Raw genomic sequence first — 19,015 nt, 5'->3', positions numbered from 1 at the left:
TCAAGAGGTGGGTGACTGCACTGACTAGAGGTCGAATATAACATGTAATTGCCATCAGAGTTAAGCGAGCATTACAGGCAATGCCAATACTAATATCGTGTTGGGTGTACGTGATGAATGATAAGTTTCAATGATATTGCAACTTAAAATATTGCATGTGAAGTCAATCCCATTAACGAAATTAATATTAAGTTGTCAACCCTGAAAATAAAAAATCATTAACTTATATGGCATGACAACGCAGAAACTGAAATATGAAGTACATAACGTCCTGATTAACAAAATTGTCACGAATCCTCTCTGATAAGAATGGCACTAGATTGGTAAATGTAAACATAAACAATGAATTTAAGACCTTCCCCAACACAAAATAGCAATTAGAATATAAAAAGAAATAATTTGAAAAAAAAAAGAAAAAAAGACGAATGCCGCTTTACCATTACTAACGCTAACACAGGTAAGTGATAATGCAGACACTGAAAATTCCCTGATTTCCCCGGCGCCAGACTGGACGATGATCTCGGCGACGCGGCCGGGAATTTGCTTCAACACAACGGATCGATCCAGCCGACCCTCGCCGCCCTTATATTGACTGGCCGAGCGTCGCCCTTCCTCCACAACGGGATCATCTACGAGGGCAGCGAGGACACCATGGTCAGCGGAAAAGGATATATGCTTACATATGTAGATGTGTGTGTGTGTGTGTGTGTGTGTGTGTGTGTGTGTGTGTGTGTGTGTGTGTGTGTGTGTGTGTGTGTGTGTGTGTGTGTGTGTGTGTGTGTGTGTGTGTGTGTGTGTGTGTGTGTGTGTGTGTGTGTGTGCATTTATAGAGTAAGAAAAAAAAACCTTTATACATCATTTCATATCTGTTCATTATACATACAAAAAACAAACTAAACTGATACTGCTAACCTGAATTTCCATCAACATCGAACCGCTATTCTACCCCGACCTTCTTCAGGCCAAACCGAAAACCGGGGTCCTGATCCGGGCGCAGGTGGGGCTCCTGGTGTGGCAGAGGTCGGACGGCAATCGGCAGGTCGCGGTGGGGTCACGCCTCAAGACCCCCTCCCTCCCGATCTGGGTCACGCGGTGCAACGGGTCCTACGGGGTCCTTTTCAACCCCAATCGGGAGCTGCTGAGGGACTACCACGCCGAGAACAGGTTAGGGCGCTTTTATTTTTTTCTTCGTTTATATTTTGGGTTTGTTTTTACTAAGATTTTTTTTTTTTTTTTTAATTTTGACTAGCAATTGTTCGTATTAAATGAATCGTTGCCAGAAGTAGTACGGTAGCTGTGTCTTATTATCCTATTTAATTAATAAGTAATGCCGATAAACATTTCAACCATTTTGTCTTCTCTCTCACTCTCTCCTTCCCCTCTCTCCTATTCCCCCTCCTGTCTTACCCCTCTTCCCTTTCTCCTGTTCTTCTTCCCTCTCTCCTGCTCTTCTTCCCTCTCCCTTACTCCTCCTTCTTATCTCCAACTCTTCTTCCCTCTCTCCTACTCTTCCTCTCTCTTGCATTGTCCTCCCTTTCTTCTGCTCTTCCTCCTTCTCTCTCCTTTTCCTCCCTCTCTCCTACTCTTCGACATTCTCTCTCATTATCCTTCCTCTCTCCTACTCCTCCTCCTTATCTCCAACTCTTCTTCTTTCTCTTCTACACTTCCTCCCTCTCTCAAACACTCCCTCCCTCGCTCCTACTCTTCCTTCCCTCTCTCAAACTCTTCCTCCCTCTCTCAAACTCTTCCTCCCTCTCTCATTTTCGTCCTCCTTCTTCCCTACACTTCCTCCTCTCTTATCCTCTTCCCTATGTCCCACCCACGTGCCACGCCCTTCCAGGTTCAGCCTCTACTACTACTCGTGCTCGTCCAACCACCCGGCTTCCACCCTCGTGACCATCGACACCCGCACGCCCTCCGCCAACGAGGAGTTCAACGCGCCCGACCTCGAGAACCTCATCCACACTAAGTGAGTGGCCGCGCGGATCTGTGGGTGTGCGGTCGGGTCAGGGTCTATATGAGTCGTTATATAAATCTTGGGTTGGTTTGTTTTTGTTTTTGCCTCTGTATGACGGCGTACGCTAACCCATGCATACACGAATACACACACAGGCTTATGTTAATACATATATATATATATATATATATATATATATATATATATGCATGAACACACATACACATACACGCAAACACACACACACACACACACACACACACACACACACACACACACACACACACACACACACACACACACACACACACACACACACACACACTTCTTTCATTATATGTTTACACTCGTTTCCTTAATACAAAATCTAAGGGCGCGAGTGTGAGTGACTGAGTGACTGAGTGAGTATGAGTGTGTGTGTGTGTAATCGATTTACAAATTCGCATATTCACCAAAGTATTTTCAATTTGCAGGTGGAACGACGCAACAGTTACCTGGAATGGAACCATGCCTTACGTTTAAGGCAAAGGACCCCCCAAAACATGAAGAAAGGACCCCCTGGCCCATCCATAAAGCCTTCAAATCATCTAGAGATCTCCGCTGCCTTTCCTCATACATTGCAAGCTCTTCCTCATACCTCATTTTTATACTCATTATTTAGTTAACTTACTTACTCTGTTTCTTTTTTTTTTTATCTTTTGCTGTCCTTTCCCTCGGCAGTATATTACAACTCTTACTATTTCTGCTATACTCATTCACACATTCCCTTGCATCACAGGTACATCCAGAGTACAGAATGTGATGCAAATGTAACTGGAGAGATAAAACGTAGAATATATTCGACAGCATTGGTAGAACCTAAAGCATCTTTGATAGAATGTTAGAACTAAAGCCTGTTAGATTTAGTGCAATCACTGTGGAGGTTTTATAGGTTTATAAAGGTGCTACAGCGCATCACAAATATGTCCTATATCAAAAAGTTAATCTAAGTGGGGGTTTTCGCAGTTAAGATACAGATTTTGTATACGTAGAATGTGTAGTATAAAAAGATATACATACTATTTTAGGCAAACCTATTAACGATAATATAGATATTTTATAGAAAAGAAGTTGAGATAAGTTATTATACTTGATTCGCTATTTTACTGTGAAAGAAACGACAAATTTTATTCAAATAAAAGATCAAGAAGAAAATTTCATTCACTGTCCTTTATAAAAAAAAAAAAAAAAAAAAAAAAAAAAGTCAGCTCTGAAGCAGCTGCAAATGAATCACTAAAATGAAATGCTAATTCGGTAAAATTAAATGAAATAAGATCCCAAATTGGTTTATAATGACACCTTTGATTATAAAAAAAATAGAAATCAACAGGTAAACAAACATCAACAAATATCCCAAACAAATTATATCATGAGGATTGATCGTTATTTCTTGTTGTTTGGAATAAATTCGAGACGTCAACAAATCTTTGTCCTCAGACGCACTCTTGTGAATCACATACACACACTCGCGCGTGCATAAAGGTATCGTAATACGAATTTATTAGAATCCTACTCTGACTCTATTATTATCGTTACCATTGTCATTATTTATTGTTATCAAAATTATTGTTGTTTTTATTCTTATTATCATCTTTTATCGAGGCAAGTCTATATCTATTATTCACATGAATAATAGATGTAAGGAGAAAAGGGAAGATTGAAAAAGAAGGAAAAAAGGAAGAGGGGGATAAAGAGAGCTTAAGGGAGAAAGGAGAGGTGGTGAAAGAAAGGGGAAGAAGGCTTAGAGAGAAAAGTCGGGAAGGGGCTTAAAGAATAAAGGGAGATAGAGAAGGGGAAACAGAGGAAGGGGAAAAAGGAAAGGGGGATGGATAAGGAGAAAGGGAGGAGAAGGGAGAGGGGGCTCATATAGTAAAGGGGGATAGAGAATGGAGGAAAAGGGGGTAAGGGAGCGAATGAGGTGGGGAGGTTACGGGGGATGAAGAAGGAAGTGGGAGAGGACAAATGTAGGCATTAAAGTGAGAGGGGAGGAAGATGTGGAAGTGAGAGGGGGTGGTAGACCGGGAAAGGGTTAGATACTGGGAAAGGAAAAGGGAAGAGGTGAGTGTTAGAAGGAGGAGGATAAAAAGGGAGAGAGAAGGGGAGTACAGTACCTATTTTTTTTTTTTTTTTTCTGTGGAATTCCCACTGGTAGAACAGGTATTCATAATAATAATGATAAAAAATGACAACACCAACAACAATAATAGTAATAATGATAATTATAATAATAATAATAATAATAATAATAACAACAACAACAACAAAAATAATAACAACACTAATAATATTAATAATAATAATAGTAATAATAACAATGATAATAATAATAATAATAATGATAATAATAGCAGCAGTATCAGTAGTAACAGTCATAGTAGTAGTTGTAGTAGTTGTTGTAGGAGGAAGAAGAGGAGGAGAAGAAAGTGGAGGAGGGGGAGGAGGAGTAAGAGTAGTTAGAGTAGTTGAAGAAGTAGTAGTATTAGTATTAGTAAATGTTGTAGTAATAGTTGTGGGACTTTACTAAAAGTGCTAGTACTACAAGCAATACTACAACAGAGTACATAAGATAAATCATCTGTTATTTATACATCTCGTACGATTCAGTAGTTTGTTGACTAAGTACCACCTTCTTCCATGAAGAAAATCCTCAGCTAATAAGTGAAATGCTAACTCAATAACTAGTAGTGCGACCAACTAATCTTAGAGGTTAACAAAAATATAACTATCTTTGGTATTTTTACTCATGATTTTGTTATATGGTGGAAAATCTCAGTTCATTACAATCAAAAGTAGACTCGTATACTGCCCTAAAAGAGTGACCCCCTCGTGAATAATACGTTTAGTGACACTGGAACTCTGTGTTAATGCAACCTTCCACCTATAACTTCAAACGACTCTGCCACTTACACCCTTATTGAGCCCAACAGAAAGAAACAAGCAGTAAGCGAACAACGAACACTATATTACTTAAATACGTGACTAAATAAATATACAAAATTTCTTGAATTGGCATTATCATTCATCCTACCGAGGCAGACATGATCACATGATCATTTTAGTCGTATCTCTCTTGACTGTCAAAATAATCACATCCACAGATATAGTTATCTGAGAGTACTTTCCAAGATGCTGACATTCCAAGTTAGCAAATTCATTAACTGGTAATAGTAGATGAGTGAGATATCAGAAAAGCTGATCTAATAATCTGACATAAGAAGACTTTCCAGGTAGTAAAACATATAAAACATAAATATACAACCTATTGTGGATATAGTCACACTAAACATAAATCTTACATGCATCGAAGATCCCATACCGACTGATCCGATTCTCCGATAATGGCATGGAAATGACCTCAACACTACGTCGAAACGGAAGTCGAGGCACTCTGTATAATATCAGTTCAACGGACTGAATAAAACAAAGATCGCTGAATCCACAGCATTAATTGGATATCGCGCTGTAGGATGGCTGCAGATGTTCTCTTCGCAACTTCCTAGCCCATAGCGTATCTATATAACTATTTATTTATCTGTTATCTACTCTCTCTCTCTCTCTCTCTCTCTCTCTCTCTCTCTCTCTCTCTCTCTCTCTCTCTCTCTCTCTCTCTCTCTCTCTCTCTCTCTCTCTCCCCTCTCTCCCTATATCATCATTTCTCTCTCTCTCTATCTCTCTCTATCTCTCTCTCTCTCTCTCTCTCTCTCTCTCTCTCTCTCTCTCTCTCTCTCTCTCTCTCTCTCCTCCCTCTATCATCATTTCTCTCTCTCTCTCTCTCTCTCTCTCTCTCTCTCTCTCTCTCTCTCTCTCCCTCCCTCTCCCTCCTTACTCTCTCTCTCTCTCTCTCTCTCTCTCTCTCTCTCTCTCTCTCTCTCTCTCACTCTCTCTCCTCTCTCTCCTCTCTCCTCTCTCTCTCTCCTCTCTTCCTCTCTCTCCTCCCCTCCCCCTCTCTACTCTCTCTCTCTCTCTCTCTCTCTCTCTCCTCTCTCTCCTCTCTCTCTCTCTCTCTCTCTCTCTCTCTCTCCTCTTTCCCTCTATCATCCCCCCCCCCTCTCTCTCTCTCTCTCTCTCCTTCTCTCTCCCTCTCTCTCTCTCTCTCTCTCTCTCTCTCTCTCTCTCTCTCTCTCTCTCTCTCTCTCTCTCTCTCTCTCTCTCTCTCTCTCTCTCTCCTTCTCTCTCCTTCTCTCTCCTTCTCTCTCCTTCTCTCTCCTTCTCTCTCCTTCTCTCTCCTTCTCTCTCCTTCTCTCTCCTTCTCTCTCCTTCTCTCTCCCTCCCCTCCCCCTTTCTCTCCCCTCTCTCCCTTTAACATTTTCCCTTCCTCTCTCTCCCTCTCCCTCTCCTCCCTCGCCCTCACTCTCTCCCGCTTCCTCTCCCTCTCCCTGTCTCTCTCTATGTATGTACATGTATCTACACTCGCTAAAAAAAAGTACCTTTACTGGGGAGTAGATGAAACTGTAACGATCGCTAGTTGATTCGGAAAGGTTGGTACTTGTTTTCAAAGCTCGGCACATGTAAAGCTTCATAATGTGTTCGAATAGAGCTTCGGACTTGATATGGATATGGTCCCGTATCTTGGCAATATTAGCAATGGAGACCTCATAGTCCATTTGTAGCATCATAAATACGTTTTGCTCTGAGACTATCAAGAGCCGAAATATCATGAAGATTAGGTATATCGAAGCCAACCGTATCTCTGTGAATCCAGCGACACCAAGTAACTGATTCACCAGAAACAAGAAGTGGGCGCCCTAGATGCACGACGGAGGAAGTTCAAGTAAATGTCATTCAAAACTCTTAATCAGTGTGCTATATGAAAGACAAATAGGAAGCTTGCATGGAAGAGCATGAATACCATGACCTAATGAAAACTATTTGATACACAGTGGCAACACCCCTCACAAAAGGGACTGTGGCTGGTAGTTATTTCAGGTCCCTTTACCGTGAGTCATTTTATTCTTAGTTATATATTTTAATTATTCTTTTAAACTACTGCAAGGGATGAGGACCCCTTTTTGTTCTGCTGGCAACATCCGGTGGGACTTACGCTGCAGCACCTACTGTCGGAAACCGCTGGGCTGTTAGAGTAGATGCACACCACCTGGATAACCACACGAGCAGTGTCATGAAGGCGCGGTTTCCGCAACAACCCGAGATTACGCTGTACCACATCCACCCAAATTGCCCGATCGCAATCACAGTGAGAGTGTTTGGCCAACCAGGGGCAGAGACTTCCCCCAAGATCATACCGTAATTGTCATATCATCGTTGCCCAAATAATTACGGCATGGGAGCGATTGCGCTCTGTAGACGGACGCCAGTTAATGGCGTATTTAGTGGCCTCTATAACACATAGACTTCACCAAGGTGGTGGCGGTAACACGAAGAATTAAGAGTATTATACATTTCAAAAGCCGAGCAAAGTGAACAAAAATGAAGAATGAGCTATATGGATCTATATGGGTGCAATTAGTGAGTGTACAATCTCCATTTTATGAACTAAGATAAACATATTGTGTATGGTGGGCCATGTTGGCCACACCTCCCTCCCCAAAATATCCTTTCTTTACTTGTCACAAAAAAATTATGATAGTGTGTTCCGGCACTCTGACTGTGTCACCACCACCCAGGGAAATATTCTTGTCTCAAGGTTCACCAATAAGATTGTTATGTTACCTCATATCAGTGAAGTCTGTTTCATTATACATAAATAAATTACTCTAAATCTTAAGTGAGTAAAGGCAGTTTGTTTTGTGATACTTTTACTTCATCCATAAAATGTTTCAAAACTATCAAATAGGTCTTGCAACAATAAAAAAAAGCAGTGTATATGATCACTCAACAAAGCATGTCATGATTAAGCATTTTTCTTGTAACCTTAAAAAAAAATTCCTATAAAAAATAATAGTGAATGTGGGATTATAAACACAAAATTTTGTAAGATCTTTATTGCAAAGAATTTATAAAGTAAAATTCTTTGGTCCTTGTACGATATATAAATCTGGATTATTTTTTTAACGTAAAATCAACATCTAAGTTCAGCATGTGTTCTTTTTGAATGTACATATTGCATTTCAAACACATAGTGGTTAGTGTACAATCTTTCTTTTTTTCAAAGAAACTCCGAGGTGATATCACTCCTTGTCAAGTTCACTGAATGGGTGCTGGGGTTGGTACAGCCATAAGAGGAGAATCCATTTCGTTTAATGGAGCCGGCTGATTCTGCCCGTCTTGGAACTCCTGTACTCTGTTTTGGAATTTTTCGTACAGGTTCTGGCTGGATTCACTCTGATGGTGGATGAACAATGGCAATTTAGGAAATGTACTTTTTATTTTATTTTATTTTTTATTGACTTATTTATATCTCTTTTCAGGGGGTGCCAACAAATGAACATTTATAAAGCACAGTACTTTGGCCTTTTCAGCTGACCACTTTTATCTCAGAATTTTCACACCAAATAAATAACTGACTTTAGAAAATAATAAGCAAATAAACTCACCGAGTGAGGTCCAGGCTGCAGTGCTTTCATCAGAGTGTCAAGACGAGCTGGGGGTAGTTTAGGATGAATGTACCACACAAGCTTCATAACATGGCGCATCACATTTTCCCTGCTGATGTTTGTAAAGAAAAACTCATCAAAGACCACTGTGCAGAAGTCCTCTGTTGAGAAATCATCGGCCATTGGGATCAGTGCTGCTACCTGCAAAATGAACAGAAATTGGTTGCTGTTCTTTAACCTCCATTTTTTCCCTAGACTTGACTAAAAAGATTTAATAAATTACAGTGTCCTATTTTTCAGTTCTTATGCAAAAGATTTTCATAAATTAAAATACATTTGCTGCTAAACAATGAATGCTCAATGATTTCTACCCTTTAAAAGTACTTAAGCATGAAAGGAATTGTTTTGTTTTCATAAAGTAAAATACATTTAATACTAAACAATAAATGCTTAATGATTTCCACCCTTTGGGGAGTAGCTACTTAAGCATGATAGGAATAGTTGTGTAAAATTACTGGAAGTTCAAGACCTCCAGTGTATTTACATAAAATAAAATGTAACAATAAACTAAAATCACAGATAGAAAGAAAACTGGTTGAATAGAATAGTAGACTGTCATACCAAAGAGTGAAGGAAAGTATCTTGAAATGCTCTATCTTGATGGCAGGTGGCTAATGTACCCAAAACTCTCATGAGGGCTGTCTTGTCTTTACGTGTTGCAGTATGCAATGTGTAATACATGGCTAAAACACAAGCCACACTGCTTTCTTGTAAATACGCTTGATAAGCATCCGGTGGGGGACCTAGAAATAAAACATACATTAAATAAACTGAAAATTGGATTCAGTCAACATAAAACAACAAAAAAAATTATTTACATGAAATAATGATTAATCAATCCCACAAAATATAGGATGTTAAAATAGTGCAAGGGGCATACTTATCCTACTGCAAGAAACCAGCAATTTACATATGAAATAAATAAAATGTGCTTCCCTTTACAAACTTTTACACACACACACACACACACACACACACACACACACACACACACACACACACACACACACACACACACACACACACACACACACACACACACATCCACTCACACACACACACACACACACACACACACACACACACACACACACACACACACACACACAGACAGACAGACAGACAGACAGACAGACAGACAGACAGACAGACAGACAGACAGACAGAGACAGACAGAGACAGACAGAGACAGACAGAGACAGACAGACAGACACACAGACAGACACACAGACAGACAGACAGACACACACAGACACACACACACACACACACACACACACACACACACACACACACACACACACACACACACACACACACACACACACACACACACACCAAAATTATAGTAAAATAACCAAACACTTGCCTGAATGTTCAATAATGGTAATAGCAGACTCCCTCTCATCAGGAGGAAGCTTAGCATTCAGTCTTCTTACATCATCATCCACCATCAAGGATACTAATGCTGGCAAGAACTTTGTCACAATCTGGGGATCCAGTTTTGGTTCCCTAAACACCTGGAAATTTCAATACTAACATTATAATCATTCTTGCTAGCTAACAGATTGGAAAAGCATAAAACAAACACATAAAAAGATAAAAATAGTTATATAGGCTTATTGATATATCTTGTTCTGATTCAGCATATTTTAAATCCTGTAAACAAGATATTGGAGAAAAAATCCAATATAGGGATTTAACACAATGAATATGAAATGTAAAACACTAAACATTTTAACACTAAATTTGAGCTTAAAAGACTGTTGAATAACAGGTTACACTACATAAGAAAGATAAAAAAGGCTGTGAAAATTCTGAGGACCACATCCTGCTTAACTTGCCTGACTTTCAATCATATCCCAGCTGTGAAGGCCAAGGGCCAACATTCTCAGCATTAGCACCAGGACTGCATTCTCCTGCAAAAGCAATAATAAATAATGAATAATTAGATAAATAAACAAAAATACCAATTACCAATCACTAGTCAACTTACAGTTTTTTTTATCCAAGATAAATTAAAATATTTCTATATTCAGTTTACAGCTAATGTAATAGTGCAGATACATACTCCAACTCCAAGTTTTCATTAAACAAATGCAGAAACTAAATTGCACTGATTAGAGAAAATACTGAATGACAGATGCACTCCTTACCCTTGGCATTGCCTCATTGTTCATCAAGTGCTGCAACAACCGTATCACAGAATTCGCTAAAAAGTTGATGGCATATGGATCACATAGTATCATGGACAAGTCACCAAGTACCTGCTCTTGGCCTCGTCTAATGCTGTCCAAGAAGCCCTGAAGTTCTCGAGACCTGTATCAAGAGGAGAGTAAATATGTCTTCCAATAATTTCCTTCAAATATAATATCTTTCATAGCAGTTCTATTTTTTTCTGCCACAGTGTTTCCTATGATAACTTATTCTTTGGAAAAGAATCTTTAAGGGAATTGTCTGATAATAGGCCTGTATGCTCAAAAAAAGACAACACACAGAGATAGAGATTTTTTTGTTATGAATTGTAAACTGTTCACTTGTTCTTTTGAGGTATGGTCTCTTTTAGTTATCCCCAGGGGGGTAATCATCACCTCCCTGAAATTGTAAAGTGTAGGGGGGTAAATACATCAAAGCTGCCTATAAATTTCTCTTATTTTTCCAAAACTAAATTTTAGAACACAACTTAAATATGAACTTGTGTTTTACCTTTTGGCATCAACTTTGCCTTCCCTAATGCATGCATCCAGGCACCAGGTAAATTTGTGACAAGGATCAACAGCAATAATATCATGGACTTCCTTGTCATGCAGAGCCATCAGCAATTCTGCTCGTAGAGAGCAGTAATGAATAAACCTAGTTCGTAAGAACAGAGTTCTTAAAAACTGAAGAACCATGTCATAGAGCTTCACATTCTTGCCAATCATGTGAACAAGCTTCTGTACCATTTCACCTTGTCGTCTAGCCTGGAAGCAGGACACAAATCATTCTTATATTTCTACTTGTCTACCAAATTATATATACAGTCTCTTTCTTACAGACATAAATGATTTTATAGAATTTAATCTCTCAATTAGATACCTTAGGTGAGGGACTGAAGAATAAGTTATTCAGGTTCTCTACATTAAATAATGTATCTTCCTTGCTGGTGATGTAGCCTGTCAGAAGTGGAGATACTTCATCACCAAACAAAGCCTGAGAATCTTTCCAGATCTGCCGCTTCACTTCTGTGTCACATGCCTCATATAGTTCTTTGTCCCGCACCTGTGAAATTGAAGAAGTTCCAGTGAAAACATGGTGTGTGTGTGTATATATATATATATATATATATATATATATATATATATATATATATATATATATATATATATATACTCCTTTTACTTTTAGGAGATGAGTGAGAAGTACAAAAATGCTATGTGTACAATATAAAAAAAAAATCAAATATTATGTAAAATAAATAAGGTGTGTTTTATAGTTTTCCTTCCTCTGGAGTTCTATTTTTCAGACAAAACTTGCAGTAACTTTTCTTATGTGATCTTCTATCACAAAAACTCCTCTCAAACAAAATGCACACCCTTGCCCTTTTGTCATGCATAGCCTAAGTTTAATGTTTACAATTACTGTGCCTTTTTTTTTTGTTCTTCCCTACAGTCTTTCATATTTCCTCTTGTAACCTATTTAAAATTATACAGCCTGATGATTAATTAACTAATTGGTAATGAGTGCATGGACTGTCGATTGTAGTTTCATTTTGGGAATTTTGTTTACACATAGATGGTTCTACAAGTCACCTAGGAGTCAATTAGTAGGCCCAATTTTTCCATTCCTGGAATTCTCTTATAAAGACTTTTTATACGACCAATATTGATAGTGTTATTATTATTATTGGCAGTAATGTTATTATATTATAATTAGCAATAAGAAATAAAGACATAATTTATTCAGAAATTAGGGAAAAGATTAAATAGGTGATATAAGTAGGACTATTAACCCAAAAGCCCCAGGAAAATGTTGTGTAGTATTGTTTTGTGAAAGTCTCTGCACATAGATGGCATGTGCTTAGCCTCAATTAATAAACCTTGTAACCTTACCTGAGTTTACATTTCCTTGAGTTTGCAGGAAAATGCTTTTTTTTTACTAATGCTATCAATACTGATCTTGCTAATTTTATTATAGACTTTACAATTAACATATATATACATGCATCCCTGGCAGTTTGGGGTTAATTAACTCATTGGTGACTAAACTCTCATGGACCCATCTATGTGTACACAAAATTGATTAACTAAAACTGCAGTAGATATGTGTAACCATGCTATCCTGATGTCTGTGGGGATTAATGACTGATGATCACCCTTAAGCCATTTATACAAATAACCTGAAAAAGAAAAAAACAAAACCAAATCAAAGAGCAACGTTATGCTTTCTCATAATTACCAAAATCTTGAGGTATTTGTCTTCTACATGTGACATGTGCTTCAAAATGCACATGACAACAGGCCGCAGTGCTTTGATTTTGATGACTGGAAAACTTTTGGTGAGAAGTTCCTTCAGCTTGCGATCCCTTTCCCTGCCTTCCCTCTTCCCGAGCTCACTTATCTGTGAAATCAACTTATCTCGCAATTCCTGTGAAAGAAAGGCCACAATGTATAAAAAACACTCATACCTTTATAGAAATACACAACAAGAAATCTTGAGAACACTTTCATTATCCTATTTTCATTATCATCATCAATTTACAATCTCTTTTCAGTACATAAAATATATACTCAAAATACACACTAAGCATTTCAATTGGGTCCAACTTACCTCCATGATAGAGTTGTGAAAGTCAAGTCTTTTAACTCCATGAAGATCCAATAGATGCAACATAGGCCTGAGAGATGGTAGGAGGATCCCATTTTCCACCTAATAATAAAATAGTTAAAATATTAATTGGGAATAATAGGCAATAAGAAATAAACAGAAATAATAAGGAATAATATCAAATAGTACAATGATAAATAAAAATCCATGACGAATATAATTTTTTTTTTAAATGCAGTAAAAACATGAATATACAATAATACTGTAATTCCTCATCATAATCATTGTCATCATCATTACTACTAGTACCGCTATTATTATTATCATTATCATTATCATTCATCATCATCATCATCATCATCATCATCATCATCATCATCATCATCATCATCATCATCATCATCATCATCATCATCATCATCATCATCATCATCATCATCATCATTATCATCATCACTATTATCATTATTATGATTATTATGAGCAATTATTATAAGCAAGAAAAGTGGTAGAGGTGGTGGAGGTGGTGGTGGTGTACTAAGCGTAATAGTAATAGTAGAAGTATAGTAGTGGTAATAGTAGAAGAATAGTAGTAGTAACTGTAATAGTAGAAGTTATAGTAAAAGTACTAGTGATAGTAGTAGTAATAAGAATAGTAGTAATAGTAATAATAGCAGTAATAGTAGAATAGTAGTAGTAAAAGTACTAGCAGTAGTAGTAGTAAAAGTAATAGCAATAGTAGTAGTAAAAGTACTAGTAATAGTAGTAGTAGTAGTAGTAGTAGTAGTAGTAGTAGTAGTAGTAGTAGTAGAAGTAGAAGTAGAAGTAGAAGTAGAAGTAGAAGTAGAAGTAGAAGTAGAGTAGTAGTAGTAGTAGTAGCAGCAGTAGTAGTAGTAGTAATAGTAATAGCAATGGCAATGGCAATGGCAATGGCAATGGCAATGGTCATGGTCATGGTCATGGTCATGGTCATGGTCATGGTCATGGTCATGGTCATGGTCATGGTCATGGTCATGGTCATGGTCATGGTCATGGTCATGGTCATGGTCATGGTCATGGTAGGGGTAATGGTAACAGTAAAAGTAATAGTAAGTTATAATGATAATGGAAATGATAATGATAACAATAATATAAATGATAATAATACTAATGACAATAATTATGATAATAATAATGTTAATGATAATAATACTAATGACAATAATTATGATAACAATAATGATAATAATAATAATAATAATAATAATAATAATAATACATAGTAGTAGTAGTAATAGTATAGATATTTATAACAATAACAACAACAATAAAAATAAAATTATAATGAGAATGAGAATGACAATAACCATAATGAGAATGATGATGATGGAGTATCATAAAAATAATTACAGTTAAAAAAATAATAACAACAATATAAAAAAAGAACAACGACAAAGAGTATTAATAATCATACAAAATATATAACATAACCCAAATAGATATGCATAAATCATACAGATTTATAGCAACAACATGCAACTTGACCTCTTACCTGAAATTCTTCAATGGCTTTTAAGGGATCTGTGCAGTGTGTTAAGGACTCCTTGAGGTAAACTCCCCCAGGGATTCCTATTTCTTCTAATCCAAAGCCTGACATTGTTCAAGGGAACTTCTCTGATCTGGGAAGGAAGAGAATTTTGTATTTTTTATATGCAATGCTAAACTGCACAAGGCTGGAGAGAAAATATAGGTTGAGAGGGAGGAAAGGTTTATGTTATCATGGGGGATAGAATTACTTGCATAAAATACTATAACTCTTAGAATACATATAATGTTTCCAATTCTAATACCATTAAATTTAAAGCAACAGATTCACATAGAGAATTTTATTTAAAGATCACAAAATTAATATGCTATCTCTGTTCTAAAGCAATTATTCACAAGATTACCACATCATGCAATGCCATGATCACTGAGCTTTATGCTCCAGCAATGAATGACAAACCTTCACCATAAAGATATTCCTTATTTGATAACACATCACTAAGGAGGTCTACATCTCTATCTTACCAAAATATAAATATGTGGTATGATGTACAAAGGCCATAATATGATGTGGGCTTTACTTTTTTCTGAGAAGATTTTTATATCTAATTGTGTTATTTCTCATTTTCTTTATGACTATTACACTATCTCCAAGTATGGATAAATACCTGATCTAAACATAGCTTCAGTTAGTATTTCTTCTTGATTACCTTTGTCCTCTGTACTACCTTTGTATCTTAGTGCATCCATACCATAAAGATTATCCTCACTGATAAACAAGGGTGGAATGTACCATCTGTTAGCAATGTCTGGAAGAGCACCTGGTCAAGCAAGGACACTATTTCAATTGGCAGCAACCTGTTCCTGCCTGCCTTGACCAGCAGAAAATATAAAAAATAACGAAAATAACACTTTGTTATACACTACCTGCCTCCTCTCTGCATTGCAAAGAGGCGCAGAGAGAAGGCAGGGAGCCTTGATACAGCACTTGGGCAAGCACCCAGGTGAATCACCACTCCAGTAAGCCTAATGCCCGGATTTGGTACATGCAAGCTTAACCCTTCAATGGTGGTTTCAGAAATATCTGTCACTGACTCCGGTGACTTCTGGCAACTATCTACCATTGTCCAGGGAGTCCACTACATGTAGCTGAACTTTCTGCTCAACTCGCTTTAGCATATTGCGACGCCTATAAGTAGGTGTTCCTAATACTAGATACCACTAGTAAAAATCTTTTCTAAGAACTGTAGAGGTTTTCTTGGTCTTTCTTGCCATTCATTACAAAATAAGAAACAACCATACATTAAATATACATACAACCAGAAAATATACATTGGATGTTTGTTGGCCTTTAAAACATGTATCAATCTATTGATTCCAACTACTACTTACCTGTTGGTGATAGGTGATAACCAATCTAAAATTATACTCCTTAAAAAGACAGTTCTGTATTTACCTGTTTATTTACATGATCCTTGTCTAAACAATTTCCCCAAGATTTTCAAATACGAAACCAGTCTAACCTCAAACTTGCAGAATGTATATAGTGGAGGTTTACTGCTATCTATCCTGAGTGCAAAGGCCATACAACTGCTTGACATTGCATCATCAGTCTACTTCATTTTGTAGGCTTTCCATTGCAAAAGACAGTAAGACTATGGAATTAGATAGAACATACCCACTGTAATTACAAGAAACAAAAATACTATAAAAGCCTTCCCCACCTTTACTATTTACTAAAACATACAGTTCAAATTAATGCTTGGACCTAGGAGTGCACTCCCCCTCTCCCTAATGTAAATCTTGGACTGTTCCTTGTCCGTTAATAACTCACCAAGAAGTTGTAAAAGCTATATCTTCCCTTGCTTCATATGATGTAGGTTAATCATGGAAAATCAACAAGGAGAATCAAATTCTCTCCTATAAATCTAAAGTGACAAACATAACCAAGTTCCGTCGAATAAATTCAATCTATGTTGAGGAACAAATTATCAAAAAAGACGACTTTATATCTATCGATTATGTGTCTCTTAATGAAAATCATTTCTAAATTGTAGTTAGTATACTTTACCCAAATAAATTAACTCGTATCTCACTTACTTATCACAATACGAGGGCAAAAAGCCCCACCAAAACACAAATACAAACAAACGGCAAGTTCTTCTTGTTTACAAACATATCCGATTGTTCGAATGCTTTTACAAAAGCCTATCAAGGATAGACTTATATTCTCCTTTTTTACACAAATTTATTTTCAATTTCTCAAATTAAAAATATTTCCTACTAAAATACACCATAAAAGGTATAATCATTAATCTATTTGTTATGATAATGGTAATAGGTGTATTGAATCATTGAAGATTGCATAGAAACGAACAGTTAAACTTGTTCGATGGTTCTAATTTAAAAATGGCAAAAGTAATATAAGGTATACGCAAATGTAAATCATTGCATCACTGTATGTATTAGATAACTTTAAATAGAAATAGAAGCTACTAAACTTTAACTAAAACAAAACAATTTTCCATCGGCATTTATTGCTCTTGATTTTTCCTTGTCGGTATCATTTATCTTTATTATACTTTAAGAATTATTATCAACATCATTATGACTACCATAATTACTATAAGCAATGTAATATATTTATCATTATTGTTATATTATCGCTACTATAAATATAATTTTTCATTATCATCATTATCGCTGTAATTGTTATCATTATAATTATTATCATTAACATCATTATTACGATTATTATTGACATATAAGTTCTTGTGAATATGAATATAATGATTCTTGATATTACTAATATAATAATTCTTCCTGTTGATAATAGAATAATTCTTGACTATTAAGTCACTATTATTACCATTATAATTATTATCCTCGTTTTAGTTTTTTGTAACCATTATTATCATTATTATTACCATTATTATTGTTATTATTATTATTGTTATTATTATTGTTATTATTATTATTATTATTATTATTATTATTATTATTATTATTATTACTGTTGTTGTTGTTGTTATTATTGTTGTTGTTGTTATTGTTATTATCATTATTATTATCAGCAGCAGCATCACTATTATCATTATTTTTACTAATATCATTATCATTATTAATATCATTATAACATTTGTTATAACTATTACTACTATTAGTCGTATTATCATCATTATCATTATTATTATTACCATCACCATCATCATTATGTTTATCATTGTTATTATTTTGTGTTTATTACTATTATTGCCACTGTCAATATTAAAATTGTTCTTATTTTTCTCATCTTAATTGCTATAATTATTGTTACTGTCATTATTAACATCATTATCATTACCATCATCATTATCATTATTATTTTCATTATCATCATTAATATTATTATCATCATGATTATTATTATTATGATTATTATTAGTAGTAGTAGTAAAAGTATCATTATTATAATTATTATCATTATTATTATTATTACTATCATTATTATTATTATCACTATTATTATTATTATTATTACTATCATCATTATTATTATTTCATTATCATCATCATAACAGTTTATCATTATTGTTATCGTTATTATTATGATTATCATTATTACTATTATTACTAATGTTATTAATTCATAATCATTATTTGCATTACCATTATCATCATTATTATTACTTACTATTACTTTGATGATGATGATAATCATTATCATTGTTATTGTTATTATTATTATCGCTAATATTATCATCAATCTTTTATTATTATTATAATTATAATTATAATTTGTATTATTATTATTTATCATTATTATTATTATCATTATTATTATTATTTTCATTTTTATTATTTTGATCTATCATTATTATTATCATTTTTATTATTCTTTATTAGTATTATTATTACCAATATTATTATCATTATCATTATCATTATTATTATTATTATTATTATTATTATTATTATTATTATTATTATTAATATTATTATTATTATTAATATTATTATTATTATTGTTATTATCATTATTACTATTATTATTATTATTATTATTACTATTATTATTACTATTACTATTACTATTATTATTATTATCATTATTATTATTATTATTATTATTATTGCTATAATTACTATTATTATT

At 35.2% G+C, this 19,015-nt stretch overlaps 2 protein-coding genes across 3 annotated transcripts in view; one reads left to right on the top strand and one right to left on the bottom strand.

Moving 5' to 3' along the window:
• Positions 1-3,145, top strand: part of LOC125040764 (inactive ubiquitin carboxyl-terminal hydrolase MINDY-4B-like) — a gene marked incomplete at its 5' end in the record, with an annotated part of 6,684 nt that extends 3,539 nt beyond the window's left edge. Inside the window, 5 exons of the mRNA XM_047635477.1 lie at positions 1-7; positions 480-654; positions 962-1,164; positions 1,841-1,969; positions 2,431-3,145. The exon at positions 1-7 is cut by the window's left edge and continues 64 nt beyond it. Coding sequence (XP_047491433.1) covers positions 1-7; positions 480-654; positions 962-1,164; positions 1,841-1,969; positions 2,431-2,479 — 563 coding nt within the window. The remainder of the gene's footprint in view (positions 8-479; positions 655-961; positions 1,165-1,840; positions 1,970-2,430) is intronic.
• A 4,778-nt stretch (positions 3,146-7,923) lies between these two features.
• LOC125040618 (negative elongation factor B-like) lies at positions 7,924-17,070 on the bottom strand. Of its 2 annotated transcripts, none has more exons than XM_047635267.1 (12): positions 16,981-17,070; positions 14,888-15,014; positions 13,360-13,458; positions 12,988-13,176; positions 11,629-11,811; positions 11,257-11,513; positions 10,707-10,869; positions 10,395-10,469; positions 9,920-10,070; positions 9,112-9,293; positions 8,491-8,691; positions 7,924-8,278 (listed from the first exon to the last, which is right to left on the bottom strand). In XM_047635267.1, the coding sequence occupies exons 2-12, from the start codon at positions 14,990-14,992 to the stop codon at positions 8,141-8,143; spliced, it is 1,743 nt and encodes a 580-aa protein (XP_047491223.1). In that variant the 5' UTR covers positions 14,993-15,014; positions 16,981-17,070; the 3' UTR covers positions 7,924-8,140. The 2 variants fall into 2 exon arrangements, with proteins under 2 accessions (XP_047491223.1, XP_047491224.1); XM_047635268.1 differs by lacking the exon at positions 16,981-17,070 and adding an exon at positions 16,715-16,733.
• Between the last annotated feature and the right edge of the window lie 1,945 nt (positions 17,071-19,015).

The sequence above is a fragment of the Penaeus chinensis genome, chromosome 29 (assembly GCF_019202785.1).
Source record: "Penaeus chinensis breed Huanghai No. 1 chromosome 29, ASM1920278v2, whole genome shotgun sequence".
Classification (NCBI taxonomy): Eukaryota; Metazoa; Arthropoda; class Malacostraca; order Decapoda; family Penaeidae; genus Penaeus; species Penaeus chinensis.
The sequence above is the reverse complement of the archived record's forward strand: the minus strand, read 5'-3'. Positions and strand labels throughout refer to the sequence as shown.

What these genes read in the sequence shown, in the direction of transcription:
- LOC125040618 (XM_047635267.1), bottom strand. Translation starts at nt 14,992, where the DNA reads ATGTCAGGCTTTGGATTAGAAGAAATAGGAATCCCTGGGGGAGTTTAC. An exon ending in TTCACAACTCTATCATGGAG is followed by an intron (nt 13,177 to 13,359) that starts GTAAGTTGGACC and finishes TTTCTTTCACAG; the next exon opens with GAATTGCGAGATAAGTTGAT. An exon ending in TCTTCAGTCCCTCACCTAAG is followed by an intron (nt 11,514 to 11,628) that starts GTATCTAATTGA and finishes TCCTGCTTCCAG; the next exon opens with GCTAGACGACAAGGTGAAAT.